This window comes from Benincasa hispida, chromosome 5 (assembly GCF_027475165.1).
Source record: "Benincasa hispida cultivar pf3 chromosome 5, pf3_genome.v1.1, whole genome shotgun sequence".
Taxonomy (NCBI): Eukaryota; Viridiplantae; Streptophyta; class Magnoliopsida; order Cucurbitales; family Cucurbitaceae; genus Benincasa; species Benincasa hispida.
In genome coordinates this window covers 62,620,652-62,632,591 of record NC_143482.1, presented here as the reverse complement: position 1 = coordinate 62,632,591, position 11,940 = coordinate 62,620,652, and the positions used below count along the sequence as shown (strand labels likewise).

General features: G+C 41.5%; 1 protein-coding gene across 1 annotated transcript; it reads left to right on the top strand.

The window, feature by feature from the left end:
• The first annotated feature begins 2,344 nt into the window (after positions 1-2,344).
• LOC120077100 (uncharacterized) lies at positions 2,345-3,302 on the top strand. Its single transcript, XM_039030969.2, has one exon. It carries the CDS (start codon positions 2,453-2,455, stop codon positions 3,008-3,010), a length of 558 nt encoding a protein of 185 aa, XP_038886897.1. The 5' UTR covers positions 2,345-2,452; the 3' UTR covers positions 3,011-3,302.
• Positions 3,303-11,940: the final 8,638 nt, after the last annotated feature.

The window sequence follows — 11,940 nt, the reverse complement described above, 5'->3', positions numbered from 1 at the left end:
GCTCCCAAGCCCATAGTTGCAAAAGTATGAGAGACCCAACTATCTCTCGAACCTCAGGTCTTGTTGCTTTGCATAGTTGTCTATACAATCATGCAAAGCATGTTCCACCCCACGAATACCGCCCTGCATCATGGAGGTTAGCTAACAGTGACAGGAACATCAAGTGAACAAAATGACTTAGTAATCTCGAACAAGCCATCATACCGAGTGGTACTGTTCATGTAACAAGTGGTAAGCATTCGGCATTCCATGCTCGCATTTTATGGCCGTTTGCTCACATTTTAACATGAACTACGAAGATTTTATTGAGGACTACTACAAATTGTCAACGTATGCTGAATGTTACTCTCCTCAACTTCAACCTGTACCGCATGAAGATTACTGGATCATGCACCCTAATATGCGACCTGGTAGACTTAAAAGTTCACATTGTCACAACGAGATGGATTGGAAAAAACCAACCACTCGACAACGATGTGGATTTTGTAACTAGTTGGGACATAATCGAAAGAAGTGTCATTCGTTACTAAGACGGGCTCCAGATAGTTAGAGATTGAATAATAAATATTTTTTATATATATATTCATTTTATTGTATATTCATTTTTTTTATTATAATTTATTGTATATTCAATTTTTTTTTTATAATAATCTATTGTGTATTCAATTTTTTTTTTTTTGTAATCAATAAAGTTTTACATTATAATAATCTAATATATTCAATTTATAGTATAATAATCTAATATATTCAATTTATTGTCTAATGATTATTCAATTATAGTATAATAATCTAATATATTCAATTTGTTGTCTAATGATTATTCTATAGTATAATAATCTAATATATTTAATTTATTGTCTAATGATTATTCAATTATAGTATAATAATCTAATATATTCAATTATAGTTTAATGATCATTCAATTATAGTATGATTATTAGCTCTTTTTTCTCTTTTTATATATATATTTATATGGAAAGTTCAAATAAAGTGAAGACTCTCGCTCTCTCACTCTCACTCTCTCCTAAGATCTCGCTCTCTCACTCTCACTCTCGTTCTTTCACTCTCGCTCTCTCTCAATATCTCACTCTCTCACTCTCGCTCTCTCCTAAGATCTCGCTCTCTCACTCTCACTCTCACTCTCTCCTAAGATCTCGCTCTCTCTGTTATTGTTGTTATTTTTCCATTAATGATCACTAGCTTTCATTTCTTCTGGAACAATCAGAAACACTTTTTTTATTATGGACCTACTACCAGAAACTCAATGCGTAATCTTAGCATTCAATGTGTATTCCTAAATAATCTCATTTTTCAATTATTCAACCATTTCATTTTACCAAGTTCAATGTTAGTCAGATTATTCAATATAAACCAAATCTCGCTATCTCCAACATTCTCGCTTTGAATCTCGCTCTTTCCTTAATCTGCTTCAGCCCACTTATCTCCTTAATCGCTTTGAAGTTTCGACATGTGTGTAACCTTCGACAACCTAATATACAAAATTTTGTTCATAGACAAAGCTAATTTGGAATTGTCTTTCATTCCAAGGCATAACTTGTATCCAGCGCTTCATATTCGCTTGGAGTTCGCTCTCAGAAATATAGTCATCCCCACCCCCTCACGTCAATCCCACAAGCCCCCGTCTAATTCGAAATGATAACAAAATGAATAGGTTGTTAGAAGCAGCTCGAGTGCACAGATACATATAGTATACCATCTCATTACTTTATTTTCTCTATGGAGGAAAAAGAAAAGTAATAAACCTGCAATCTCGAGGGTGGATGTGTATCGAAACTTCAACCTTCGACAACCTAAGCGAGATTCGCGAGATTTCCCTTGTCGAGAGTTGAAGTTTCGGCTTTTCCAAGTTTTTCTTTGTTCTTCGAGTTCTCAACGTTCGACCTCTAGCCTCGAACTCCCAAAACAACAATAATTCTCTAATAAGTTTCAAAACAACAATATTTCTCTACTAAATTTTGAAAACAACAATATTAATATTAAAAGTCCCTTTGTATCCATATTTTCATCGTTATTTAAACATCAATATCAACATTTTAAATAGATTGTAATTAATTTTTCAAAAGAACATAGGATTCCAATTATTGTACAAAAAAAAATTCCTTCGAAAGTTAAAAAAACCCCAAGGAGGAAGAAATTTCGCAAAAAGGACTAATCAGCAAACCAAGCGTGGTCCACACGGAAGATTGAGGCACAAGTTTAGTTCCCACGACAAAAAGTAACAAATTCCGCTACGTGGCGTCCTCTCATTGGTCAGTGCACGTCAGTCACGTGACCACGTTTTGACACCTCATAAATTCTACCCTTTATATATAATCTCAAGACAATTCAACCGGAAATAAGAAAACAAGGAAAAAAAACTGTAAAACCAAAAAAGAAAAAACCAACAATTTCTTCTCTCGAATCAATTTCTCAGAAGGAAGTTGGATCGATCATGGAAGCCATTTCTGGATCATCATCATCTTCTTCTATTTCTTGGGGATTCGTCTTTTGTGATGATTTTGAATACGAATTTGTTGAAGATATCGAACGTCTTTCGAACTGGGAGTTGCTTGATGCTTTTGATGCCGATTCAGAAATGGACGGAAATGGAAGCGAAGAACAAGGGGAAAATTGCAGCGTTGACGATAGAGTTTATGAAGATCTTCGAGAAATGATTGTGCCGATTTCGCTTGTGGAGGATCGAATCGACGGTTCTTTGGAAGATATTTTTTTCCTTCAGAATCAAGCGGAAGACACTTTTGCGTATGGTTATAATGATTCTGCGGAGGAGGAGGAGGAGGAGGAGATCGATGGTGATGATGATGAGTTCGATTTGGATGATGAACTCGTTCCGTGGTCTGTTAGTGACAAACTCGGACGGCAGAGGATGAGGAAATTGGGGAAAAGAGGTTTTACGAAGATGTATAATTCGAAGAGATCTCCGTTTTTGTTCACCAAGCCTGGATGTGTCCGCGGCAAGCATGGACTCGGCTTGAAACACAGTTATTAGAACAAGATCAGATTCGAGAACTCTGCTCGATCAACTGCCTTAAAAAGGTAACCAAATCCAAATCTAATTCCAGTTTGCGGTAGATAGATGTAATAAGCCCTAAAAATCTATAGTTGTTTCGTTTGTTGTAAGTAGTAGTAGTAGTGTATTAGTAGTATTAGTAACTAATGACTCTGTAAATTGAATTTGCTGGGATGGTTTCTGTTGATTTTCAAGGCTTGGATTCAGGATTGATGAACACTAACTCAAATTTCATCTTTGTGTTCTAATTAATCATCAGTCTTTTCTCTTATATCCACAAGAATTGTTATGCTAATTGTTGGGTTAGCTGTTCGGTTGTTTGCATTTTTGTGGTTCATGTAATTTGTCTTAAAAATCTGGAATCTGGGCCATACCATCTGAAGAACAACTGACAATTATTCTGTATCATTTCTCAAGTATGTTAAATGTAAGCCAAGTGTCTGATAAAAAACTGATGAGGCATCAATGTTCTTGGTACAGATGTCGTATTTCTTTTCCATAAGATCTTCACAAAAATATCGTAAGATGTGATTGATTATAGACCATAAACATCCTTAACCCATCTCTTGGTTAAGTTCTCTAAATATTCTCACCTTTTAAGTTTAGTTCACTAAAAATTTGCTATTCTCAAGTTTTTCCACTCTTTTTAATAGTGTCTACTTATTAGTCACATAATATAGATTTGGATTGAACCATCGATCTTTAGAAATGTTGTGTTGTTTACCGTTGGGATTGACAACTTCAAAGCTTATGAGTCACTTTCGAAGTTGGTTACTTTTTAAACTTGTTAGATGTTTAAATGTTTGACCATTTGTTAGACATAGAGATTAAACTTTTAATCTAATACACTCTAAAGCTTTAGGAACTTATGGTCAAATTATACAATTATGCATCATTTTTACAAAAGTTTTCTTTTCCACCATGGACTTTCAAACTGATGATTAATTATAACAACAACCCTACCTCCTAGGACTTCTAAAAAGGGATTGTTACCATGAATAAATATTCCCATCGAGAAAAATAAAGTAAAATAAAATAGAACAATCATGATTTTTGAACTACTTTATCTATATAAGAAAATGTTTTGACATTATATCAAGATCTTAATTCGTTCATCCTTTTTAACATGAAATAAATTATATAAAAAAAATTATAATAAAACCATAAATGTAATAAAAACAAAATATGAGAAAATATAAAAGGTCAAATGCGAAAGCGAATTCTGGTTCCTTTGGCACGCTTGAGTGTCCTTGCCCTTACCTAAAAAAAAATAGAATACTCAGTAAGTGATTCGAGCAAAGAAAGATAGTCCATGACTCATACAGCTACATCGGTTTTTTGATGATGAAAGAAAAACCAAAAGACGTACTATCTGCATGTCTAGTGGCCTGTAGGCACACCGTCAAACATGAAAATAACATGAACGTGAATCGGTCGACTCACGAATGTCTAGTGGCCTGTAGGCACACCGTCAAACATGGAAATAACATGAACGTAAACTTGTCGGTTCACGCATGTCTAGCGGCCTGTAGGCTCGCCGTCAAACATGGAAATAACATGAACATAAACCTGTCGACTCACGCATGTCTAGCGGCCCGTAGGCACGCTGTTAAACATGAAACATGAAAGAAAAAAAAAGTAACATGAACGTAAACCTGTCGGCTCACGCATGTCTAGCGGCCCGTAGGCACACCGTCAAACATGAAAATAACATGAATGTGAACCTGTCCGCTCACACATGTCTAACGGTCCGTAGACACACCGTCAAACATGAAACTAGACCCATAGGTCATTTGAAATAAAACATGCGTCAAGGCGAGACAATAAACCGTTCTACTGGTCTATTCATGCATCATACATAATATCAGTACTTATTAGAAATTCGAACATGCTCATAATACTTGTATCTGTCATGCAACAAGCAAAACATAATAACAAAATCATGCTCAAGAGTCCACTAAGTAACTTTATAGGTCTAGTCTAGGTTGCCTGGCACGAAGGTATCGGTAATAGTATCACTTACCTCAACTCGGTCTCAAAAGTTTGCACAAATAACTCCTTAATAGCCCTTTGATAAAACTCAAATCAACCCTAAGACATTATCCACGAGTTTAGTTTAGTTTAACAACTATGGTCTAGGAAGTGAGTCAAAGATTAAATAAATCCTCGATGTCCAAGTCTAAAGGAAAACCAACCAACTTATACAAAACTTACCCAACTCCAAAAATTTTCTGTCGAAAAGAATGGTCTCTTCCTTGATAGCAACGCTAAAAAAATCTTCCAAAATCCTAATCCTGAAAGTCGACACAATGTGTAATAACCAAAATTGTTTCCAACACAAAGTAACACTCCAAGATCTCAAAAACCAACCCTTGTCCAAAATAAACCAACTCTTACCCAACTCAAATAGGCAGTGGTGGTCGAATGCGTCGATTTGTGGCTGGGTGTCACAATCGCTCTTTTGGAAGCTTCTCTTAGCGATTGTGCGGCACTTGTTCCCGCTCACGAACAAGTCAGCCAACTCGAATACGGACTGTCGATGGCACACCGAGTGCCTCTCGTAACCTCCACCCCCGTTTTAGGGAAAACGGTTTTAGAAAACGGGTTTGGAGAAAAGGTTTTCGTAAGAAGTTTTTGTGAGTGTGAATAAAAAAAGAAAGATTGTAGTAGACTAGAAAGCAATAAGCAACAACAACAGCTTTATAGAGTACTACTCCAGGTATGAGGAAGTGATGGTTAGTCTTATCCCCATATAGTGCATTCTGAACCAAAAGCCAACTGGTGCCCTTGCATATGCAAAAGGGCGAGTGGTCACTTACAATGAAAATGTAAAGAAAGCAAGCTAACTAAGCTAATACAATACAAAGAAAGCAAGCTAACTAAGCTAATACAATACAAGATATGAAAGTATGCTAGAAGGGGGTCGGATCGGGCATGCGGCCATGGGCAATAGGCCCTGGACAAGCATGACCGTGACATTCTCCCCCACTTAATTGGTTGACGTCCCCGTCAATTGACCTTGTTCAAAATCTGCGATGGCTAGAGCTGCATTCTTCAAATCTTCGCCCCGCTCCCAACTGATCTCTTCGTCTGGGAGATCCTTCCATTTCACTAAGAACTCTGTCAGTTCTCGTCTGGGTCTTCCAATACGGCGCATATGTTTATCCAGGATTTGTGCAACTTCTTTCTCAGTAGAACTCTTCATCGTGATTGGTGGGCGCCTTAGCATGTTTCGTTGTTCATCCTCGGGATCGGGATGATAGGGCTTCAGGATACTCACATGGATGACAGGATGAATCTTCATCCATGAGGGTAACTGAACCTTATATGAGGTTCTCCCGACCTTCTCAATTATCTCCACTGGACCTTCATATTTGCTTACTAGTCGTTGGTCTCTCTGGCCTCGAAAACGAAACTGTTCCGGTCGTAGCTTGATCAGGACCTTGTCCCCGGCTTGAAACTCGAAGGCCCTCCGCTTCTTATCAGCCCACTTCTTCATCCTTCTTGATGCTCTTTCTAGGTAGGCGCGAGCTATCTCAGAGGTTTTGCTCCACTCTTTAGTGAAGTTATGTGCCTGAGGACTTTTGCTTGCATAAGCATAAGGGTGGTCCACCAAGTGTGGCATGAGTGGCTGTCTGTCGCACACCACTTCGAAGGGCATTTTTCCAGTCGCGAAAATCTGCTGGCTATTGAAGCTGAACTGAGCCACATCTAACAACTGGACCCAGTTCTTCTGCATAGCGTCGATAAAGTGACGCAGATATTCCTCGAGCATACTGTTGAAGCGTTCTGTCTGGCCGTCAATTTGGGGATGATAGCTAGAGGAGATATTCAGTGTTGACCCCAATATTTTGAACATTTCGGTCCAGAATGTCCCAGTGAATCTTCCATCCCGATCGCTAACAATGCTCGCGGGGACACCCCATAATTTCACAATGTGTTTGAAGAACAGCTGGGCAGTCATCACGGCTGTGCACATTTTCGGCGTTGGGACGAAAGTGGCATATTTTGAGAATCGGTCGATGATAACAAGGATCGATTCGAACTCTCCCACCTTGGGCAAATGGGTGATGAAGTCGAGAGACACGCTCTCCCATGGTCTAGAGGGCACAGGTAGGGGTTCCAGCAAACCCCCTAATTTCGCCCTTTCAACCTTATCTTGTTGGCAGACAAGGCAAGTCTTGGTAAATTGCATGACATCGTCCTGAAGGCTTGGCCAATAGTAGCCTTGTTTCAGAAGGGCATAAGTCCTCTGCCAACCATTATGTCCTGCCCACGGTGTGTCATGGCACTCCTTCATCAGCGACCTTCGTAACTCCCCGGATCTTGGGATGTAGAGGCGATTGCCTTTGGTGTATAGTAGATCATCTTCCACCCAGAACTGGCGTGTCTTTCCCTCTTTGGCCAACTGTAGGATGGCCTGCGCCGTTGTGTCGTTTGTCAAGTGAGTTTTGACAGTTTCTCGTATGTTGCACTCAATGTACTTGCTTGTAGGCGGGCGAACATGCACAGGGCCGCATGTTCGCTCTTTCGGCTAAGAGCATCGGCCGCTTGGTTACTTTTCCCTGGTCTATGTTCGAATTGGAAGTCGAACTCCGCTAGACACTCCTGCCACCGTGCCTGTTTCGACGACAACTTCGGTTGGTTGAAGAAGTGACAAATGGAGTTGTTGTCGGTCTTGACCACGAACTTGGCCCCCAAGAGATACTGTCTTCAGGCCCTCAAGCAGTGAACTACTACTAACATCTCTTTCTCGGAGGCGGCATACCTCTATTCGGCATCATTTAATTTCCTACTCTCATACGCGATGGGGTGTCTGTCTTGGAGGAGGACACCGCCTAACGCGAAGTTAGAAGCATCAGTCTCTACTTCAAATGGCTTGGTCACGTCGGCAATTCCGAGGACCGGCCCCTCAATCATCACTTTCTTCAAGCCCTCAAAGGCGGCTTGACATTCAGGAGTCCAGCTCCATTGGCTATCCTTCTTCAACAGTTCGGTTAATGGCCCTGTTCTTCTCGAGAATCTTTCTACGAACCGCCTATAGTAGTTGGCTAGTCCGAGGAAGGATCGTAGTTTGGTCACGGATGATGGTACCCTCCAGTCTCTAATCGCGGCCACCTTGCCCTCTTCCATACCAATCCGACCACACTCAATCACGTGGCCGAGGAAATTTATGCGCTCTTGGGTAAAGGAGCACTTCTCTCTCTTTACATACAACTGATTTCTCCTCAGCTTTTCGAAGACTAGTTGGAGGTGATGTCGATGGTCCTCCAGCGAGGCACTATAGACCACAATGTCATCAAGATACACTACGACGAATTTGTCGAGGTATTCGTGAAACACTTGGTTCATTAAGGTACATAAAGTTGCTTGAGCATTGGTGAGGCCAAAGGGCATCACGAGGAATTCGAAGGCTCCATATCTCGTGACACAGGTCGTCTTAGGTTCGTCTCCTTCAGCAATTCGAACTTGATAATATCCAGACCGTAGGTACAGCTTCGAGAAATACTTAGCACCGTGAAGCTGATCAAATAAGTCAGTAATAATAGGAAGGGGATATTTGTTGCGGACTGTGAGCTTATTCAAGGCCCGATAGTCGATGCACAACCGGAGGCTCCCATCCTTCTTCTTCTGGAACAGTACTAGGGCTCCGTAAGGGGCCTTTGCCGATCTGATAAATCCTGCATCTAACAACTCGTCTAACTATTTCCGGAGCTCGGCCAATTCTGGCGGGGCCATCCGATATGCATTCTTGGCAGGCGGCTTTGCCCTTGGTAACAACTTAATCTCATGGTCAATCCCCCTTCGTGGGGGTAAGAACTTGGGCAAGCTTTTCGACATGACATCCCGATACTCTTCCAAGACAAATAGAACGTCTTGAGGGATCTCCTCTTCAGTGGACTCAACTGATTCTATCGGGATGGCCATGAACGTGGGTTCGTCGTGGGCCAGGCCTCTCTTCAATTGGAGGGCTGAGATCATTCTCACCCCATTTGGCTGCTTGATACTGGCTTGGACTACGGTGGGTGTAGATCCGGTAATGACTAAGCATTTGGCGAGGGGCATTGGTATGACTTTATGTTCAAGTAGGAATTCCATCCCCAGTACCACGTCGAAATCATCCATCTTGACAATCACGAAGTCAACGAAGCCCTTCCAGTCTCCTAACTTCACCGGAGTTCTCTTCGCTATCCCCGTAATCGGTAGGGCTGCGGAATTCACAGCTTTCATCTTCCCTGCATCTCTTTCCCAAATCAAGTTCAGGCGGCGAGCTTCCGTTTCAGCCATGAAGTTATGGGTAGCCCCAGAGTCAACCATAGTGTTTTTGGCCGATCTTTGGTTGACCCAAGCGTCCACATACATGAGACCTTTCTCTAGTGGCTCCGTCGCCTTTCCCATATTCTTCTGGAGTGCAGATAAGAATTTCAATGCCCCCATCCTGGGATTCTCAATTTCTGCAGCTGGCTCGGTTACCGTCTCCTCCAGTTCAGCCTTGTCTTCGGAGGTAGAGGCTAATGTGGCTTGAAAAGCATTGAACGCGGTTCGATTTGGACATTCACCCGCCCTGTGTGGCCCTCTACATATGAAACAAGACAGGGGGCGATTGTAATTGTTATGCTGTTGTGGCGGCCCCCGCCAGTTGTTTCCTGATCTCGGTTGGGATGATTTACGGTCCCCCCCTGTGTTCTTGTCTCCTCCCCCAGGTCTGGGAGGACTGGAACGGCTGTTTCTGTTTCCCCCATTTGAGGAAGTTGACTGCTTCCTCACATCTTGTGAGTCAGTGCTAAGGTCGTATAGTCGTTCAGCTGCCGCATAGGCAGAGGGGAGATCCTGTACTCTCTGTTCATATAGTTTTGATTTCGCCCACGGTTTCAGCCCTTCAACAAAGCAAAAGACCTTGTCTTTTTCAGACATATCTCGTATGTCCAACACGAGTCCTGCAAACTGTTTTACATAGTCCCTGATGTTACCTGTTTGCTTTAGCTCTCGGAGTTTTCGTCGAGCCAAGATCTCGACATTTTCGGGGAAGAACTGCGAGCGAAGTTCTTGTTTCAATCTATCCCAAGTATCAATAGTGCAGCGTCCTTCCTGTATGTCTGTAAATCGTGATCTCCACCACAGTTTCGCATCTTCAACTAGATGCATCGTTGCTAGTGTGACTTTTGACTCTTCAGTCACTGTGTTCGTCGCTTTGAAGTATTGCTCAAGGTCGAAGATAAAATTTTCCAGGGCTTTCGCTTCTCGCACCCCACAGAAGGGTTTCGGTTCTGGGATTTTTATTCTGCTTACTGCCATTGCTCCCCCAGATGGGGCTTGGTTCCCTACTGCTCGGATGGTGAGATTCACCCTAGCACTCACATCCGCTATCTCGGCTCTGACGACATCAAGGGCCGACCGAAAGTCTTCAGACAAATCGGTTACCATCTGAAGTATTGCTTTTTGGGAGCTGTCCAGCTCTTCGACACGCTCCTCTATGTGGGCAACAGAGCCCGAGGAGCTATCACCTCGTTCAAAGCTGTCGGACCGTACTGTTTTGGTCTCGAGGGTCTCTACCCTCATCATCAATTCTCTGATGGGTAATCCGTCTAGGCGGCCTACCACCCCATCAATTCCATCGGCTTTCTCAGCAACTTCTTGTAGCCGAGTCTCTAGGAAACGGACATTATCTGGTACCTCTCTCAGGTAGAGCATTTGCTCTTCCATCTCTACCAATCTGTCTACATGGGACTTGTTCAGGTTCTTCGTCGCCGACATGATCACTGATCTTCCCTCTATAAGCTGACTAGGCTCTGATACCAACTGTCACAATCGCTCTTTCGGAAGCTTCTCTTAGTGATTGTGCGGCACTTGTTCCCGCTCACGAACAAGTCAGCCAACTCGAATACGGACTGCCGATGGTACACCGAGTGCCTCTCGCAACCTCCACCCCCGTTTTAAGGAAAACGGGTTTGGAGAAAAGGTTTTCGTAAGAAGTTTTTGTGAGTGTGAATAAAGAAAGAAAGATTGTAGTAGACTAGAAAGCAATAAGCAACAACAACAGCTTTATAGAGTACTACTCCGGGTATGAGGAAGTGATGGTTAGTCTTATCCCCATATAGTGCATTCTGAACAAAAAGCCAACTGGCGCCCTTGCATATGCAAAAGGGCAAGTGATCACTTACAATGAAAATGTAAAGAAAGCAAGCTAACTAAGCTAATACAATACAAGATATGAAAGTATGCTAGAAGGGGGTCGGATCGGGCATGCGGCCATGGGCAACAGGCCCTGGACAAGCATGACCGTGACACTGGGCACTGTGGCAGTAGCGAAGCTGGACGGCGGACGAACGACGGCTCTGTCGCTGCGCTGCGACGGGGACGGCACTGGCGCTGTTTGGGTAAAGAAAAAAATAGGAAGAAGAAGGAAGGGGGGTCACATGGGGCCTTGAGGAGAGAGAGAAAAGAAAAAAAAATCTATTTCCTTTTTCTCTCTCTCTTTTTTTTTTGTTAATCTTACCCACAAGTCTATATATAAAAGACTAAACCTTTCCCTTTTCCCTTTAAAAAAACAAATTCTCTGATCAATTTCCAAAATATATATATTTATATATATTTTTCTTTTAAAAACTCCAATAAACAAATTTAATTATCTTCATAGATAATCAAATTTCTAAATGCAAGTCAAAATAAAACTCAATTAATTTCAAATAATTAAACTGTATTTTAACTTAGCCAAAAATATAAATCTCACATAATTTATCCAAGTAATCAATAAGAAAAAAAGCTTAATTACAAAAATGTTACATTAACAATCAATTTATATAATGAAAATGTGGAAAGGATGGTGGGGTTGGTATACAGTTTCACCCGAATAATACACATGAAAGAAAAAAAGAACATCTAGGAGAAAACTTCGATAAAAGCTAGAA

Excerpts from the sequence above, each read along its gene's own strand:
- LOC120077100 (XM_039030969.2), top strand. The coding sequence starts at position 2,453 with ATGGAAGCCATTTCTGGATCATCATCATCTTCTTCTATTTCTTGGGGA.